Raw genomic sequence first — 20,588 nt, forward strand, 5'->3', positions numbered from 1 at the left:
AGCTCCTCTAAATAATTTAATGAGCCATTAATTATCCTTTTTTAGCCTTCATAAGTGAATTTTTTTAAAGATTTATTTATTTACTTGAAAGGCAGAGTTATAGAGAGGCAGAGAGAGAGAGAGAGAGAGAAAGAGAAAGGAGGTCTTCCATCTACTGGTTCACTCCCCAGATGGCTGCATCCAGAGCCAGGAGCTTCTTCTGGGTCTCCCACATTGTTGTAGGGGCCCAGGGACTTGGGCCATCTTCCACTGCTTTCCCAGGCTGTAGCAGAGAGCTGGGTCGGAAGTGGAGCAGCCAGGACTCCAGCAGGCACCCATTAGGGATGCTGGCACTGTAGGCAGCTTTACCCACTACACCAGAGCACCAGCCCCCATAAGTGAGTTGTAAGGGTGTAATTATACAGATACAGATATGCCACAGTTCAAGGGAATAAGAGATGATATACATAGATTCTAACAAGGATGGGGATTATCATTGCATAGGCTGGTGAAATGGCCATGATTCTGGTGACTGATCTTAAGTCCCAGTTTTCTACCATATGGCTGTGATTTCATTCCTGAACTTCTCTGAGCCTGCATCCTGCTTTGTAACGTTGAGGTGAAGCAGGATTGATTGTTTAAGGATTAATGGTGTGCTGTATGCAAAGCCTAGCATACTCTTTTATTTGCTGTCTTCCTTTTTTCCCCTTAAAATATACTACTTTTGGTATTCTGGGAAGAAGTATATTTTTGTTGGCATGGTTACCTTTATGTTGAAAGCTTTATATGATACCCTTTTTTCTATTTCTTGACTGTTTCTTGCCCAGTTTCCTGGTTCTCTGGTATGAACAAAAGTAAAATAGAAAGTCTCTTCTTCCTTTATTTCCCTCTTCTCCAGCAGTTAATGTGCAGTAATATCCTTTTACTATCATAGTAAATATCTATATGACAATTTAAAGCTGCTTTTGCTTTCTATACACTCTTCTCCATCCCTTCTTTTAACTCTGTATTTTTGATAGTTGGATAATACCTACATGGTGAGAGTTATAAATGATTATATAGTATTCTGTCATTTGTGTCCCCATCACTGGTTATTAGTTCTACAGGTAATATTTTCAGTGTTTGCCATTAGTCCTTATATCAAAGGTTCTCTAATCATATCTTGGTAATTTGGAGCTTATTCTTTAGAAGAGTTCATAAGAACATTATTTCTAAATTCTTGGCATTTTTTAAAAAAATGTTTTTATTTATTTGATGGGCAGAGTGAGAGAGGGAGGGAGGGATCTTTGATCCACTGATTCACTCCCCAAATAGTTGGAATGGCTAAGGCTGTGCCAGGCCAAAGTCAGGAGGTGGGAACTCTATTCCTGCCTCCCACATGGGTGGCAGGGCCCAAGTACTTGGATCATCTTCCACCGCCTTCCCAAGAGCATTAGCAAGGAGCTGGATTGGAAGAGGAACAGTTTGGACTCCGATATTGGATGCTAGCATCACAAGTAACAGCTTAACCTGTTGTGTCATAATGGTAGCCCCAGATTCTTGCATTTTTAATAGCAGTATGTCCATTTTATTTTTAAAGATCAACTTTGATATGAAATCCTTGGGAACGCTTTTTTCCTTGATTGCCTTAAATATGTTATTCCATTGTCTTCTGATTTCAGTGATTTTCTTTCCTTTTTATGAAGACTTTGTCTTTTTGTTTGGATGCCCAAAGGTTATTTCCTTTAATGACCAGTTGGTTTAATGGATAATATGTCACTGGTGGGTTTTTGGGATTAGTTCTCCAGTTGACTAATGCTCTATTCCTATTTCTGACCTGTCTTATTTATTATTAAAAATTATTATTATTGTTTTTAGTATTCCTTTGTTTCTCATTTTTTTGATGATTTATTTATTTGAAAGGCAGAGTTACAGAGAAGCAGAGGCAGAGAGAGGTCTTCCATCCGCTGGTTCACTACCCAAATGTCCACAGTGACCAGGACTAGGCCTAGCCGCAGCCAGGAGCCAGGAACTTTATCCGGGTCTCCCACATGGGCACAGAGGCCCAAGCTCTTGGGCCATCCCTCACTGCTTCCCCAGGTGGATTGGAGGTGGAGCAGCTGGCACTGGAACTGGTGCCCATGTGGGATGCTGGTGCTGCAGGCCGAGGCTTTATCCATCATGCCACAGTGCCAGTTCCTGTTTCACATCTTTGTTTTTCTTCTTAGGGCTGCACAGTTTGGCTCTCCTTTGCCTTTTTCTCTGTTATATTGAACACTAAAAATATGTGTCTCTTCTTTGGGGTTGTTTTTAGTTTTTCCAAGTTTCCATCTTCTTTTTCCTTTTTCTCTGACTTTAGTTGCAAGGCAGACTGACAGTGAAGAATTTTTCCAGCTTCAGTGGTGGAAGCAGTGCTGCCACAGGCAAGAACCATTAGAGGAAAAAGCTTGTCTTGGCCGGCGCTGTGGCTCAGTAGGCTAATCCTCCACCTTGCGGTGCCAGCACACCGGGTTCTAGTCCCGGTCGGGGCGCTGGATTCTGTCCCGGTTGCCCCTCTTCCAGGCCAGCCCTCTGCTGTGGCCCGGGAGTGCAGTGGAGGATGGCCCACTTGGGCCCTGCACCCACATGGGAGACCAGGAGAAACACCTGGCTCCTGGCTTTGGATCAGCGTGGTGCGGCGGCCATTGGAGAGTGAACCAACGGCAAAGGAAGACCTTTCTCTCTCTCTCTCTCACTGTCCACTCTGCCTATCAAAAAATAAAATACACAATTGTATTTTTAAAACAACAAGATGGATAACCAACCGCATTGGCTATTTTCTATATAAGTGTAAGATTCCCTGGGAGAGGGAGGGGAATCTTGCTTATATGGGCAGTGCTAAATATTATTTCAAATTAAATTATTTTTTATTTTGCAAGAACTTATATATTTTTAATGACAGTTACATTTTCTTTTATTGTAAAAAACAAGAGAAAGAAAATTATATTCTGTACAATTTGGGAACACTTTAGAAAAGTCTTCCTCAGTATTATTTTTTTCATTGTGTTTAGTACCTAAGCTTCCAAATAAAATGGAAGACGAGACCTTGGATCAGGGAAAGCTGCTAACAGTTTTAAGATTTATCAGCAGGTTAGTACATGTAAAATTAGAAAATCTGAAATGGTAAAATTTTTTAATAGAACTGTACACAGATTCAACTGAAATTCTGTGCTATAATTGGTATAAAAGTGGTGATACTGTATTTAACAAAAATGCAGAGGTTTTTTTTTTAATTTTTTAAAAACTTTATTTTATTTGAAAGAGATAGAGAGGGAGAGGGAGAGAGATTGATCGATCAGTTGATTGAACAATCTTCCATCCACTGGTTCACTCCCCAGATGGCTAAAATGGCCTGGGGCTGGAAGCTAGGAGCCATGAGCTTCATCCAGATTTTCCAGTTGGGTGGCAGGGGCCCAGACACCTGGGCCATCCTCTGCTGCTCTTCCCAGGCCATTAGCAGAGAGCTGGATCAAAGTGGAGCAGCCTGGATGCCGGTTCCCATATCGGATGCCAGCGTCATAGGCAGTGGCTTTACCCACTACGCCTTGACACCAGCACCAATGTAGAGGTTTTAAAAGCTTGAAATTCTTATTAGCTGATAAATTACTTTTTAAAATTGTATTTAGTCAGATAGTTTTAAAAGAATCCTCAGTCTTTCAATTTTTTAAAAAAATACAGTTTTCCCATTAGGATATTTGCATATGCTCATGGAAATTAAAGTGGAAATAAAGCCAAATAAGCCATTATGCTTTCTATTTTTCACTGGATAATTAGGTATTTCATTTAAATTCCCTGAATCCAGTTTTTTTTTTTTTCTATTTAACATTTAAGGAAATAGTGAGTTGCTTTAAAAAATGGGTTTTCTTCCAAAACACCTTCACAGAGGCATAGAAGAAGTTTTCATTCATCCATGGATTCCTTGACTGAAAGGTGCTGCCTTAGATATATATGTATATATGCATATGGTTACAAAAATGGTGGGGCCAGCGCTGTGGCAGGTGGCGCAGCAGGTTAACGCCCTGGCCTGAAGCGCCAGTATCTGGTTCCAGTCCTGGCTGCTCCTCTTCCAATCCAGCTCTCTGCTATGGTCTTGAAAAGCAGTAGAAGATGGCCCAAGTCCTTGGGTCCGTGCACCCGCATGAGAGACCCAAAAGAAGCTCCTGGCTCCCAGCTTCAGATTGGCGCAAGCTCTGGCCGTTGCGGCCAATTAGGGAGTGAACCAGTGGATGGAAGACCTCTCTCTCTCCACCTCTACCTCTACTTCTACCTCTCTCTCTACCTCTCCTCTCTCTGTGTAACTCTGACTTTCAAATAAATAAATAAATCTTTTATTTTTTAAAAAAATGTTTCTGGTGATTAAAATTTAGTATATAGTTTTTAAATGTGACAATTAAATAAATGGCTAGGGACATAGAAGCTACTAAATACTAAGTGAGCTGATTTATAGGATTTGCTGGTAGATTGTAGCTGTATAATTAATCATCTTGAGTTTTTTAGGGTGGACTATTAAAGCTGTGAAAAAGTTGAGATGGAGCTGTAACATTGCAGCAGTGTGCCTAATGAAGGTTTCTTTGTGTTTTATAATTGTACTTTGAATCAGTTTGCCTGGAATTTTTTTTACATTTCACATTGAAAGTATCAAGTCCTTGATGCTAGAAATTAATTTGATAGAGTAGAAAGTGAATATTAAAACTCTGCTGTTAATGAAACAGAATAATCTCAAAATCTTTCAGACCACTGTTTCCATAACACTTTCCATGAACTTTCTAAAAATGTGCTAATTTTCAGTTTATCCTTTTAAATCTTAACTGAGTGTAATGGAAATACTAATGAGCAATGGAATGAAATAGAGACAGAAAGAAGGACCAAAAGAAAGATCATTTTAGTACTAGATTATACATTTTAGTTTACTAAGTAATATAATTTAGTATACAACAGTTTAAATTATTTTCTCTTTTTCTCTGATTACTGCTACTGGCTATTTATTGAAGACCAAAAGTACAGGAATTTTCTGTATACCTGCTTTTAGATAACTAGAGTTGGCTGCTGTAGCACTCTGGAATACAGAGATTATGTTGTATTTTCATTTTCTTTTGTTATAATGTGGGATACTGACTAGATCATAGACTTTTATAAGACTAACCTGGATTTTTGGAACCAGAGGGTTCTTCTCAGGATTCCATATAATTAGAAATTCAGACTAGTGACATAGATATCTTATAACATATACCTTTAAATTCTAATAACTCTAGGATAACTATATTTTAAATATTCCCATGTGTTAAGAATCCAAAATGATAGGGAATCTAGCCTAATACAGTAACTTTTTTTTAAACTTTTATTTAATGAATATAAATTTCCAAAGTACAGCTTATGTATTACAATGGCTTCCCCCCCTCCATAACTTCTCTCCCACCCGCAACCCTCCCCTTTCCTGCTCCCTCTCCCTTTCCATTCACATCAAGATTCATTTTCAATTCTCTTTGTATACAGAAGATCAATTTAGTATATATTAAGTAAAGATTTCAACAGTTTGCACCCACACAGAAACACAAAGTGAAACATACTGTTTGAGTACTAGTTATAGCATTAAATCACAATGTATAGCACATTAAGGACAGATCCCACATGAGGAGCAAGTGCACAGTGACTCCTGTTGTTGACCCAACAAATTGACACTCTAGTTTATGGCGCCAGTAACCACGTAGGCTCCCATCCTGAGTTGCCAAGGCTATGGAAGCCTTCCAAGTTCGCCGACTCTGATCATATTTAGACAAGGTCATAGTCAAAGTGGAAGTTCTCTCCTCCCTTCAGAGAAAGGCACCTCCCTCTTTTTTTTTTTTTTTTTTTTTTAAAGGGAAAGGGTTTATTGGGGAATACCCAACAGACCGGAAAGCTGATTCCAGCCAAGACTGGGAGAAAAGTCACTCATCTTTTGTAGGTAGAGGGGTTTGTCTGTAGAGAAATTTTGAACAATTATACAGCATTAAGTGGGGAAGAGGACCATCAGTACACATAGTTTGGGAGTAGAGCCATTCGTGGTGGAGTAGAGGTTATAATTACAAAGAAATGAGGCCCAAGTGCGCTAGACAGGGTCTAGAACAAAGGACAGAGTCATTATTAGAGGAGCTAAGAAAGGTGCTGTCTAAGCTACAATTAAGTTTTCTGATTGAGAGGCAAATAGAACCTGACAGAAGGGCCTTGATAATAATCTGGTGGGCTTTACGCTTTGTAAGTTAAGAGGCCCAGACCTATCTATCTTTTCACATGGGGTACATCCTAAGGGAGGTGTGAACCTCCTGGGGGAAGGCACTCTGTTGACTTTCATTACTTAGCTGGCCTGGGAGGAGAGCTGGCCAGGTAAAGGGAGGTGGCATCTCTAACAAGAAATTTACAGTTCTGCCTGCAGTGTTGCTGACCCTACTTGGCCGTCCCCTCAGCTGGGGTGGTCACTTTGGAAGTTGGGCTGAGTGAAGGGCTTTTCAGCTTAGAGCCAATAAGATCTGTGGCTCTGACCTGGGCATCCTTTGACTCCAGGGCAGGTCCATTTCCAGTGATCCAACTCTTGGCATAGCTGCCAGGGCTCTTCACAAGCTGACTTCTGCTGAAGCCCAGGCTTACCACATTGAAAGCCAGTGCCACTAACTTTTTAAGATTTATTTGAAAGGAAGAGTTACAGAGAGGCAGAGGCAGAGAGAGGGAAAGAGTCTTCCATCCTCTGGTTCACTCTCCAGATGGCTGCAACAGTCTGAGCTGTGCTGATCCGAAGCTGGGAGCCAGGAATCTCTTCTGGGTCTCCCACACAGGTGGCCCAAGGACTTGGCCATTTTGTACTGCTTTGCCAGGCCATAGCAGAGAGCTGGATCAGAAGTAGAGCAGCCAGGATATGAACCAGCGCCCATATGGGATGCTGGCACTACAGGTGATGGCTTTACCCACTACACTACAGTGCCAGCCCCTATAACGCTAACTTAAAAAAAAAAAAAAAAAAAAAGATGTATTTGAAAGAGTTCTAGAGAAGGAGGGGGCAGACAGATCTTTATCCTCTGATCTTGTTCCCCAGATGGCTGCAGTGGCCAGGGCTGGGCCAGGTCGAAACCAGGAACCAGGAGCTTCATCTGTGTCTCCCACGTGGGTGGCAGGGGCCTAAACACTTGAGCCATCATCTGCTGCTTTTCCCAGGCCATTAGCTGGGAGGAAGTGGAGTAGCCAGGACACAAACATGTGCCCTTATGGAATGCCTGTGTTGCCGGCAGCAGCTTTACCCACTATGCCACAATGCCAATCCCCTAATAAATTAACTTTTGTTCTTATATAAGGTCGAGAGTTTTTATTATACTTTGACCCTGCTGGTTCACTTCCCAAATGACAGCAATAGCCAGGGCTTGTCCATGCTGAAGCCAGAAGACAAGAACTCCCATCTAGGTAGATGGCAGAGGCTCAGATACTTGGACCAGTTTGCGCTGCCTTCCCAGGTACTGCAGCAGGGAGCTAGATCAGAAGTAGAACAGCCAGGACTCAGTGTAGGATGCTGGTGTTACAGTGGCTGTTTAGGCTAGTGTGCCACAATGCTGGCCCCCAGTTATTTATTGTTATCTTTCTAGTTCTTAATGGATAAAAGAGCAGAGGGGGCAAAAACCTACACTCAACTTTTAAGGCACATGTAGAATCTGTTCTCTTTGCACAGGATGATGGAGAAACAGATTCTTAAGGAAGAGTTTTAGTGTTTATCATGTCTCAAGTAATGCTCTAGGCACTTAATGTAAAATATCTCATATAGTTCAGTACATGTCAATCCTTATGAATTTAATAAATCATTTTTAAAAACTCATTAATTTACATTTAATAGAGGTTGGAAAATACTGGTCTGCTTACTCCTTGAAAGGGGCCCTTTATGTACTTGTAGAACTAAAGTTGCTTCTATGGGCCAAACATTTCCAGTTCCTTTCAAGTTATTTCAGGGCCAGCGCTGTGGTATAGTAGGTAAAAGCTGCCACTTATGGTGCCGGCATCCCATATGCGTGCTGGTTCTAGTCCTGGCTGCTCCACTTCCAATCCAACTCTCTGTTGTGGCCTGGGAAAGCAGTGGGAGGTGGCCCAAGTCCTTGGGTCCCTGCACCTGCATGGGAGACCCAGGGGACACTCCTGGCTTCATATCAGCACAGCTTGAGTTGTTGCAGCCATCTGGAAAGTGAACCAGTGGATGGAAGATATATTCTCTCTCTTTCTCTCTCTCTCTTTCTCTCTCTCTTTCTCACTTTTTCTCTTTCTCTTTCTCTTTCTCTCTCTGCCTCTCTGCCTCTCTGTGACTGCCTTTCAAATAAAATAAATCTTAAAAAAAAAAAAATCTTATTTCAAGGGGCCAGCACTGTACCATAGCTGGTAAAGCTGCAGCCTACAGTGCTGGCATCCCATATGAACACCAGTTCAAGACCCAGCTTCTCTTCTAATCCAGCTCTGTGCTATGGCCTGGGAAAGCAGTACAAGATGGCCCAAATCCTTGGGCCCTGTACCCGTGTGGGAGACCTGGAAGAAGCTCCTGGGTTCTGGCTTCGGATCGGTGCAGCTCCAGCCATTGCAGCCAATTGGGGAGTGAACCATCTGATGGAAAACCTCTCTCTCTCTCTCTGCCTCTCCTCTCTTTGTGTAACTCTTTCAAATAAATAAATAAATCTTTTAAAAAAAAAAAACTTATTTCAAGTACTTTGAAAACCTCTAAAGTTTTTAGTGATAAAGACCAGAATTCTATACATTTTATTTTAACTACTTTGGGAAAGAAATGATCAAACATGAGTAGCATGACAAAATTATTTCCATTCCCTATACTTTCTATTTATAATTTTAAAAAAGATTTATTTGATAAGGTGAGTTACAGAGCAAGGAAGAGACAGAGATCTTCCATCTGCTCATTGATTCTCCAAATATCTGCAATGGCTTGGGCTGGGCTAGGCCAGAACTAGGAACCTGGAACTCCAACTGGGTCTCCCCATGTAGGTGGCAAAGACTCGAGCACTTGAGCCATCTTCTGTTGCTTACCCAGGCATATTAGAGTATTTTAGGGTATGCAGAAATAGAAGTACCAGCCATACATTAAACATCTGTGAAGTCTGCATTAGTGAATTTAATCCACTGCTGAAATGTATATTATTCTTTGAAACTTTGTTACTTGGATTCTTGGAGCAAATTACTTCTTTCATATAGAACATAAAGAAATTTCAGTAACTATGTTCAGATAAAATTAACAATTAATGATTTTCATTAAATACTTACTGAGCTTCTATTGTGTGCCAGATATTCTAAACAGTGGGGGAAAAAGTCTGAGCTAAGCAAAAATTCTTACCTCCTTTGGGAGATAAACAAATTAGTAATCTACCAAATACATTCTGTATCAGGGTATGATAAATATGAGAAAAAAATAGTGCAGAATAAGGGTATATAGACATTGACATGAGGCAGCTTTCAATTTTAGATAAGTATAGTCTATTTTTTTAAGATTAATTATTTGTAAGCAGAGTTACAGATAGAGGAAGAGGCAGAGAGAGGGGGTCTTCTATCTGCTGGTTTACTCCCCAAATGGTCACAATGGCTGGAGCGCAGCTGATCTGGAACCAGGAGCCAGAAGCTTCTTCCAGGTCTCCCATGTGGGTACAGGGGCCCAAGGACTTGGGCCATCTTCTGCTGCTTTCCCAGGCCATTAGCAGAGAGCTGAATTGGAAGTGGAGCAGCTGGAACTCGAACTGGTGCCCATATAGGATGCTGGTGCTGCAGGTTGAGGCCTCCCTTACTGCACCACAACACTGGCCCCATAAGCATAATCTTACTTGTACCATTTTGGAGATTTTCAGCCCTATAGATCGACTAGTGTTTCTTCTAGAAGGTGGTCCAAGTGTTGGGCCCCTGCACTTGCATGGGAGACCTGGAAGAAGCTCCTGACTCCTGGCTTCAGATGTACCGAGCACTGGCCATTGCAGCCATTTGGGGAGTGAACCAGCGATGAAGACCTTTTTCTTTCTCTCCCTTTTCTCTGTAACTCTAGCTCTCAAGTAAATATACATATATAAGAATAGGCATTGAATAAGTTGCACTGTCAGCAAGACTGTGTAGCAATCCATGAGGCTTTGCTAACTCTTCAAAGTACTCCATAAGTTTAAAGTAATTTTGCATGTGTGTGCCCCAAAGCAAAATTACTTACATTAGTTAAAAATTACGCATGGAGGAAGGTGTTTGGCACAGCAGTTAAGATGCCTGTGTGCCACAGTGGAGTGCCTGGGTTCGGTAGACTACTCTTCTTACTCCAGCCTCCTGCTAATGCAGTCCAGGGAGGCAGCAGCGATGGTCAAGTAATTGGGTCCCTGCCACCCCTGTGAGAAACCTGAAGCAAGCTCCAGCTGTCAGCTTCAGCCCTAGCTGGGGGCCATTGTGGGCACTTGGGGACCGACCTAGTAGAAGGGAGCACGCTCTCCTCTCACAAATACATTTTTAAAAATATTACCTGTAATTGGTATCAGCTTCTGTTTTTCTCATTATATCTTTAATTCATAATTAAACATTAAAAGTTAGGTAATATTAGATCAAATAAGCATTGCTCCTTTACACGGTTGAACAAAATGCATCAAAAAAACTGTATTTACTCAGATCCCAGAAATATTATTAGCCTTATATTATTCAACAAACAGTAATAAAAGTATGTTGTCCTGTGGTGAATGACAGGCCTAGATCTGGTAATGCTTTCATATGCTATATTCTATGAATTTAATGTGCCAATTTGTTTCATTCCCCCTCCCCCCCCCCACTATATCTGTTCTAACTGGCTACTAAATGTTTATATTGAATGACAACTTTTACTTTGGGATTTAATCCTCCCTTTTTATTTTTAGGATGCTAAATTGATATACTGTTTAATGGCTAACAAATTAAGGTACATTTTGGGCTGAACTCCTGCCTTTTATAGCTATTAAAAAACAAATTATAGTTACTAAAACACCTGTAGTTGTATCTGCCTTTCTTCTTGAAAGTAAGGTTGGCAGATTGAATGAAACATTGCTTTTAATCCTGATCTGTGGTAGCAGGTGAACATCTGTGGTTACCTTCAGGATGCTTGGCACTTAACTTAGAAGCCCTGCTCTTTCATTCTTCTACTGTAGCAGAGAGACATGCCTACCCTTGCCCTGGACTTAAATAACTTGGTTAATTATTGCCCAAGTGAGGATAGTTTATGCTGGTTTTAATTTTTTCCCACTGTAGTTTTGTAGAAATACCTGAAATTCTTCTTTTTTAATTGCTGTTGGAACACTGCCTCTCTTATCTGGAGGTTTCTGCCCTTTGTATTTAAGGAACTCTAGAGATTAAAATTGAGGTAGATTAGCAGTCCTCTGGTGAGTATGTATTTTAGAATACTTTGTCTCTTAATATGTTGCAGGCGTCATGATTATTTTCTAGTTTCTGTAACTTAACATTTTTCAATAAGTAATACAAAACAATGAATACACATTGAAGTTTACAAGCTTAGAAGACCAACCTCTGAATATATAGCTTTTTAAAAAAAAAAAAAAAAAGTATTTTGGGGCCGGCGCTATGGCAGAGCAGGTTAACGCCCTGGCCTGAAACACTGGCATCCCATATGGGTGCCAGTTCGAGACCTGGCTGCTCCACTTACAATCCAGCTCTCTGCTTTGGCCTGGGAAAGCAGTAGAAGATGGCCTAAATCCTTGGGTCCCTGCACCCACCTGGGAGACCCAGAAGTTCCTGGCCTCTGACTTCAGATCAGCGCAGCTCCGGCCGTTGTGGTCACCTGGGGAGTGAACCAGCAGATGGAAGACACCCATCCCCCCGCCTTTCCTCTCTCTCTGTAACTCTTTCAAACAAATAAATCTTTTAAAAAAATGTATTTTTAGAAACTTACCAATTTACTATGATGAGATCTGAAAGCTCTCGTCTGAAAGTTGAGATTCATCTGCAAGTTGGTGGGGGCCGTGTTTTGTATATAAAGTGATGTTAGGGTGGAGTTTTATAGCTGTCCTCTTAGCTTTCCTTTTACTTTCTCTCACAGTTGGTGTATGAATTCTTCTTAAGATTTTTGGAGAGCCCTGATTTCCAGCCTAGCATTGCAAAGCGATACATTGATCAGAAATTTGTACAACAGGTAAGGAACTCTGTCTTAAATTTTCTGAGATTCATTGTAGCAATGGGTTATTAAGTTGTGATTAAAATAGTCTCAAAACTTCAGTGGTTTATTTCAGTTTGACAGTATTTAATATTCTTGCCTATTAGGAGAAAAGTAAGACAGCTTTGGTACTACAACAGTATTTTTATAAAGGTTAAGCTTCCTGTGAAGTCAAATTATCCTATCCAGTCTTAAATTCTCAGTCATTTCATAAAGACCAGAAAAGCAAGCCTTTCCACAGTACCTGACTGGGAATATTAGGTCTGACCATTTAATCCAAGAGCCAAACTTCTTTTAGATATAATTCTTGAACTTGTATTTGACATATGTTTTAAACACTATGACTTTGAAATGACAGAGGAAAGAAGGGAATGGACCGTTGTTAAGAATTGGGCTTCAGACTTCTGTCCTGTCACCAGGTACCAGTTCCCTTTCCCTTTTCCTTTCCCGTTCCCACCTTAAGCATTCTAGCTACCCGGTTTTTAATGACAGGTAAAACGGTCTCATTAGGCAGGAGGTAAAGTTAAACATTTATGTGAAATGTGATACCTTCTTTCTTTTAATAAGTTGGTCATTCATTAGTCATTATTTTTGGAACCTAATATAATTAATTTCTAGGAATGTGTTCAATTTTAATTTCAGTAACTTTTCAGCAATTTTTTAAAAAGATTTATTTATTTATTTAAAAGTCCTAGTTACACAGAGAGAGAAGGGGAGGCAGAGAGAGAGAGAGAGATAGGTCTTCCATCCGCTGGTTCACTCCCCAATTGGCTACAATGGCCAGAGTTCAGCCGATTAGAAGCCAGGAGCTTCTTCCAAGGACTTGGGCCATCCTCTACTGCCTTCCCAGACCATAGCAGAGAGCTGGATCAGAAGTGAAGGAGCAGCCAGAACTTGAACTGGTGTCCATATGGGATGCTGGCACTGCAGGCAGCGGCTTTACCCACTACACAGCGTCAACCCCACTTTTCAACAATTTAAAGGCTTCCTTCTAACTACATTTGTCTGTATAGTGAATAAATGACAAGGAAAAGTCTGCGTGTTCAAAACAGATTTTTTTCCCCATAATTTTTGGGTGTGTGGATGAGAGAGGGAGAGGCAGAGAGACAGATCAAGAGAGATCTTCTGATTCACTACCCAAATGCCCATAACAGCCAGGACTGGACTAGGTCAAAGCCAGGAGCTCAGAACTCCACCCAAGTCTCCCACATCTGTGGCAAGGACTCCCAAGTACCTAAGCCATCATGTGCTGCTTCCCAGGGTGCACATTAGCAAGAAACTGGAATTGGAAGCAGTCAGGACACAAACTCAGGTACAGGCACTCCAGTATGGGGTGCAGCTATCCCAAATGGGAACTTATTCCCTAGGCCAAATACCTGTTCCTCAATTTCTTTCTTTAAAAAAAAATTACTTGGAAGGCAGAGCAAGAGAGAAAGCTGTCTTCCATCTGCTGGTTCACTCCCCAAATGCTTACAACATGGAAGCAGAGCCCACAGAAATGGAGGGCCCACTGTATGTGGAATTAGCTGATTGTAAAGTATACCAGACCTTTCTAGGTCCGTTGTTTCTTGTGAAATACTTATCAGTACATAAGTGTTCATTAGCATTTGATGCTGAGGCTGGGATTAAAATAATTACAAGGACTTTTCCACCCTTCAAACCACCTTTGTGTGTCCCCTATATAAAGATGTGTATGTTTAGAGCTCATTTTTGATCATTAACTATCCCCCAACCTCATATAAAGTATTCTGAGTAGTGGCTGTGATGTACTGATGAACGGAGAACACTGTCAGCCTGCAGCAGGCTCTTGAACCATTTAAACAGCTCTTCATAAACTAGAAACTAATATTTATGAGATGTGTTAACAATAAAGTGTGCATCTCCATCGTGAGTAAAAATTGCATTATACGGAGTTATATTATTTTGGTAATTGCCAATGAGTGCATATTTATTTCCTTCTGTAGCTCTAGTGTGCAATACACTAAGGGGCCCTAGTAATAGCATATTAAATTATATTCAAGAGAAAAACAGGTTGAGGGGAACAACTGCCTTAAATGTTCCTCATTCTAGAGTTTGAGATACTTAAACTGTAGGTTTGAGAAGAAATGGAAAACTGGTAGAGTGGGACCCACTTTCTTTTCTTTCCCCCCACCCCTTTTTTAAGACTGTTTATTGATTGATTTGATTTGATTTGAAAGGTGGAGTGAGAGAGTGATTGATCTCCCAACTGCTGATTGACTCCCCAAATGCCACAATGGCCAGGCCGAAGCCAGGAGCTTCATCTGCGTGCAGAGAGCCAACCACTTGGGCCATCCTCTGCTGCTTTCCCAGACACATTAAAGTAGGCAGCTGAATCAGATGTGGAGCAGCTGGGACTTGAACCGGTGTCCATATGGGATGCCAGCTTTGCAGGCAGTGGCTTAACCCACTATACTACAGCACCAGACTCCAGTGGGGCCCATTGGCTACCTTCTGCCTCAAGTGCCTGAACTACCTGGGATACCAGTGTCCAGTGATTGGTTTTTAGTGGTTTATGAGTGTGCTTTCACAAACACTTCTGAATTACTCTTAGGGTATTGCTTTAATAAAGAGGATGTATGAGAATTCGCAGCTTTTATATTTTGAAATGATTTGGGAGGTGGTAAGTTTCAAGAAATGAAAACAAAAACAATTGCATTATTTTGATTTATGTTCAAGTCAAAGAATTTCAAAAGAAAGAAGGGAACTAAGATTTATTGAGTGCTTTCTAGGTTCCAGGTACTGTCCTGTGATTTTATATAAAGAGCTAGACCAGGGCCAGTGCTGTGGCATGGTAGGCTAAGCTCCCGCCTGCCGCCTGCTGCACAGGCATCCCATATGGGCGCCGGTTCCTGTCCCAGCTGCTCCTCTTCCAATCCAGCTCTCTGCTTGTGGCCTGGGAAAAGTAGAAGATGGCCCAAGTGCTTGGGCACCTTCACCCACTTGGGAGACCCGGAAGAAGCTCCTAGCTCCTGCCTTTGGATTGGCTCAGCTCCAGCTGCTGCAACCATTTAGGGAGTGAACCAGCAAATGAAGGATAGACCATATGCAATTTCACAAAGCTAATAGGTGGCACAATCAGGATTTGAAGTAGACTTTCACCCTGATAGAACCTTTTATTTTTTTAGTTCTTTTAACTTTTATTTAATAAATTTCCAAAGTACAACTTTTGGATTATAGCGGCTTTTCCCCCCCCATAACCTCCCTCCCACCCACAATCATCCCATCTCCCACTCCCACCCCATTCACATCAAGATTCATTTTCAATTATCTTTATATACAGAAGATCAATTTAGTATATACTAAGTAAAGATTTCAACAGTTTGCACCCACACAGAAACACAAAGTGTAAAGTACTGTTTGAGTACTGGTTATACCGTTAATTCGCATAGTACAACACATTAAGGACAGATATCCTACATGGGGAGTAAGTGCACAGTGACTCCTGTTGTTTATTTAACAATTGACATTCTTATTTATGACACCCTTATTTATTTATGTCAGTAATCACCCGAGGCTCTTGTCATGAGCTGCCAAGGCTATCTTGAGTTCGCCAACTCTGATCTTATCTAGACATGATAGAACCTTTTCTTAAAAAAAAAAATTCCTCATTTATCTGTGAAGAAACATGAGCTCAACAGTTATGAATGCCCCTTAAAAGCATTTAGATGTTAGTATCAGAATCAGACTAATAATGAGAATTTTGTTTCCTAATTCCTAGTTTTGTAAATTTCATCTTGTCAGTGTTCTCTCTAAATAGTTTAGGTTATAATTTTTGAAAACAGATTTCTCTACAGTTGAAACCAACAATAGCTGTTAATATTTTGCCTTCAGAAGATCAATTTGTATTAAAATATATTTGATTATATATATAATTATATATTCTTGAATTAGACATGATGACCTCAACCTTGATAATTATGGGCTCCCTTTATCAATTCAAAAGCCTTTCAAGTAAATCCAGCATCAAAACTTGAATTTGAGTGACTTAAGTGTATAATTTTGCCATTTTTAATTAGAATAATTTGAAATGAATTTACTAGGAATATTAACATAAGTTCCCATATTGCATAGGTACTTTTACTGGAGCCTTGATGCCCTAACAACCTAGTGAACACAGAATACAAACTCCAAGTAATTTACTGGCTTGGAGGATAGATAAATATGACTTGAGTCATCACTCCCAGGTTTGAGATGCACAATTCAAGACAGAATAAAAACTTCTGATGAGATTCACAGCTTGCCATCTTCAGTGAGATTATCAATCACAAAGCATCATTCCTGATTATTTCATAGATATTCGTAGAGTTTTTTCCTAAGAAAATCAAGTGTTTCATTTAAAAAAAAAAAACAGTAATACTCTTTTGACAGAAGAAATTTTTAAAAATTGTATTTATTTGAAAGGCAGAGTTACAGAGGGAGGGACAGAGGTCTTCCATCCACTGACTCACTCCCCAAAAGGTGCAACAGCCAGAACTGGGTTGATCCAAAGCTTCTTCCAGGACTCACATGGATGCAGGGGCCCAAGGACTTTGGCCATCTTCCACTGCTTTCTCCGGCACATCAGCAGGGAGCTGGATTGGAAGTGGAAGCAGCCAGTACTTGAACTGCATCCATATGGGATTCCAGCACTGCAAGCGGAGACTTTTAGCCTACTACACCACAGCGCTGGCCCCAAAATTAAGTTTATTTACCATCTTAAAATAGAGATTTTACATTTCGACTTTAAATTATTTTAAGGTCTTGTATCCAGTGCTTTGCTGAACAGCTGTATAAAGTTATAGCAAAATATATATTAGGTCGATTTGAACTGTTGTTTTTTTTTTTTTTTTTAAGATTTATTTATTGGAAGGGCAGAGTGACAGAAAAGAGAGGGATGGAGATCAAGATCTGCTGGTTCACTCCCTAAATGGCTGCAACAGCCAGGGTGGGCCAGGCAGAAGCCAGGAGCCTGGAACTCCATCCAGATACTCCAGAAGGGTGGCAGAGGCACAGGTCCTTGGGCCAACAACTGCCTCCCACGCACATTAGCAGGAAGCTGGTGCACCTGTATGGGATGCTGGCACTCACTGTGCAACAGCACTAGCCCATGGTTTTAATTTTGACTACTTGCTAAGCTAACTTCAAGTAAAAAAATGGCCTTTTATTTCTGCTCTGTTGTTATGTGTCTGCCACTACTTTCTTCTGATAACTGAATATTAATTTTTGAGCTGTTGGCAAAGGTGACCTTCTTGAAGTTTTTATTGTAAGATCACAAAAAAGGTGGTTTGGTTTGAGTAAGTCTGTCTAGTAAACTATATATTTAGAAATCAATGTCTTTTTATTTAAAAACTTACAATTTTATATGTAGTTTTGGCTTACTATCAGAAAGCATTAAAACTTTTTCAAATCTTAACACTCTAAATCATGAGCAGTGTTTAGATGTGAGGAGTAGGATAGGGATTTTAAAATCAGGGAAAAAGCAAAGAAAAAAATCTAGTTTTTGAAGTGTTTTTATTGTTTCATTTTTTAAAAATGAAATCAGAAAAAAAGTCTTAGCTTTTTTTGGCTTTATTATTTAGCAAGAATAAAATCAGTCTGGTAAAGCAAAATCTTTTAAGAAAATTAAGATTTAATGGAGTCTTAAAGTGAAGTTTCAGCTCGATTATTTTTTAAAAGTAATTTCTCAGATTTCCTTTAAAGCTCCTGGAGCTTTTTGATAGTGAAGATCCCAGAGAACGCGACTTTCTGAAGACTGTTCTGCATCGGATTTATGGGAAATTCCTTGGATTAAGAGCATTTATCAGAAAACAGATTAACAACATTTTCCTCAGGTAAGTTAGTCATACATTCATTTACAACACTTTTCTTCCCACCCACATGTCATCCCTTTAGTCAAGTTCCTTTCAACTTTTAATTTAAAAGGTTAATTTTTAATATCTAAAACATACAAATTTAACTGGTAGTATTTGAGTCATTTTTAGCCCAGTTTGTATCACTTGATTGCATCTAACTTTTTAGAAATTTGAGACCCACTTATCTAAGTGCTTAGTAGTCAGGAGCACAGTTTTGTAGAGGTGATGGTATTCATGTTTAAGACAGTATTAAGATAGTATTGAGAGAAGGAGAATTTGTATAGCTTCCTATTTCTTTGAGATTTTAGTTTAAAAAATATGAAAACTACTATTTGAACCAGTAGCACTTTGTACTTTGATTATCCAACAAAGTTAAATTTATATAGAACCCATCATTTCACTGTTTCATGAATGTCTTGATTCCGTTGAGTATTTGCTTCCCATCACGAGATGGCACATGACACCCACATTTCAGGTTCGCTCTCGGTTAGAGAGGAGCTCCTCCTGAGAGAGGGCGCGCTCCCTCGTTTCCTGGCCTCATCTAAGTCCACTTCAGACTTCTGTGAAGTCACTGAGTTTATGAGCCTAATTTTGGAAAACAAGGCAAGCTGTGCAGAGGTTAACTATTTTGAGAGGTATTTCTTTGAGAAAACCCATCTTTCCTATAAATTATTAAGTAAAATAGAATATTCCAAGTGAAATGGTAGTTACCTTTACCTACATCAAGTTTTAGCAAAGGCAAATGTGATTTCATGGGACACAGACCTTCTTTTCTAAAATTGCTATGAATTAACTGAATTGGGGCAAAATAGCTTACAAAGCAAACCTAAAACTTGTGTTTCTCATATATGTCGTTGGATTTCCTCACCTTTCTGCCTGTTTCTTTTAGTTTAGTATTCTGATGTTTATCTTTTTTAAATTCAGGTTTATATATGAAACAGAACATTTCAATGGTGTTGCTGAACTCCTTGAAATATTAGGAAGGTAGGTGATTTTTTGTTTCGTTTTAAAAATCAAGTAACTTTGAATGGTCTATTTATTACAACACTTAGCAGGGATTGGAGAATTTTATATTTTAGTGTATAGAGCACAAGACATAGTTTCTCAACTGAATTCTTACTACAGCTTTTTCAGAACAGCCTTCCTGGTTCTGAAGCTATGGTAGGTTTTATGCCTGATCTTGCCAGACTGCCACAGAAATTTATAGAATGTAATTGGAGAAGAGATCAAATAAGCTTTAGTATTTCATGAGTGAAGTTAAACATCTTTTATTATTGTTATAGCCTTTGTTCATTTTCCTGCTGGACTAAGACCTTTTTCTTTTTTTTTAAGATTTATTTTATTATTATTATTATTATTATTATTTTGGACAGGCAGAGTGGACAGTGAGAGAGAGAGACAGAGAGAAAGGTCTTCCTTTTGCCGTTGGTTCACCCTCCAATGGCCACCGCGCTGATCCGATGGCAGGAGCCAGGTGCTTCTCCTGGTCTCCCATGGGGTGCAGGGCCCAAGCACTTGGGCCATCCTCCACTGCACTCCCAGGCCACAGCAGAGAGCTGGCCTGGAAGAGGGGCAACCGGGACAGGATCGGTGCCCTGACCGGGACTAGAACCCGGTGTGCCGGCGCCGCAAGGTGGAGGATTAGCCTAGTGAGCCGTGGCGCCGGCCAAGATTTATTTTATTTATTTGAAAGAGTTACAGAGAGAGGCAGAGAGGACTTCCATCTGCGGGTTCACTCCCCAGATGGCTGCAGGGGCCCAAGGACTTGGGCCATCCTCTACTGCTTTCCCAGGCCACAGCAGAGAGCTGGATCGGAAGAGGAGCATCCGGGACCAGAACCGGCGCCTTCATGGCTTTAACCCACTATGCCACAGTGCCAGCCCCTGTTTTTTGAACTCTTTATTTAATGGAGTCATTAAGCTTTGGACTTTAATGTAAATTAAAAATATGGTGTCTCGAAAAAACATATAAAACATTATGTTGGGAAAAATAAATAAGCTTTAGTGAACCTTCAGCAAAGTTTTAGGAATTCTTCCTCAGAGGTTGAGAGACCATTCCTAACCATTCTTAGAGGAGCTCAGAGTCGGACATCATTGTACATGAACATTTTCCCTGTTCACCAGTATAAAATTAACTCGAATTTCATTACCTATTACTATCTAGAGAATGATTTTAGTCTCTGGTATTTAGAAAATGTGGAGACAAAAAAAGATTTTTTTAAAAGATTTATTTGAAAGGCATAGTTAGAGCACTTCTATCACTGGTTCACTCCCCAAATGGCTGCAATGGCCAGGGCTGGGCCAGGCAAAAACCTGGAGCTTCTTCTGGGTCTCCCAGATGGGTGGCAAGGGCCCAAGCACCTGGATCGTCCTCCCCTGCCTTCCCGGGCCACTGGCAGGAAGCTGGACCGGAAGTAGAGCAGGTGCTGGCTCAATCCCCTATGCCACCATGCCAGCCCCTAAAACAGTGTTGTGATATCGAGCCTCTCCAAGCTTTAGGGAAGAAAGACAAAAGCCAACAATGAATAAATAAAATAGGATTTATAGAAAATGGGAATTGCTTGCTGGGACATTCAC

The 20,588-nt window shown here is 40.4% G+C and overlaps 1 protein-coding gene across 1 annotated transcript in view; it reads left to right on the forward strand.

Moving 5' to 3' along the window:
• PPP2R5A (protein phosphatase 2 regulatory subunit B'alpha) overlaps positions 1-20,588 on the forward strand; it is a 92,832-nt gene that overhangs the window by 65,168 nt on the left and 7,076 nt on the right. Inside the window, exons 4-6 of the mRNA XM_062210309.1 lie at positions 12,047-12,139; positions 17,861-17,991; positions 18,937-18,996. Of these exons, the coding sequence (XP_062066293.1) occupies positions 12,047-12,139; positions 17,861-17,991; positions 18,937-18,996 (284 nt within the window). The remainder of the gene's footprint in view (positions 1-12,046; positions 12,140-17,860; positions 17,992-18,936; positions 18,997-20,588) is intronic.

This window comes from Lepus europaeus, chromosome 14, assembly GCF_033115175.1.
Source record: "Lepus europaeus isolate LE1 chromosome 14, mLepTim1.pri, whole genome shotgun sequence".
Classification (NCBI taxonomy): domain Eukaryota; kingdom Metazoa; phylum Chordata; class Mammalia; order Lagomorpha; family Leporidae; genus Lepus; species Lepus europaeus.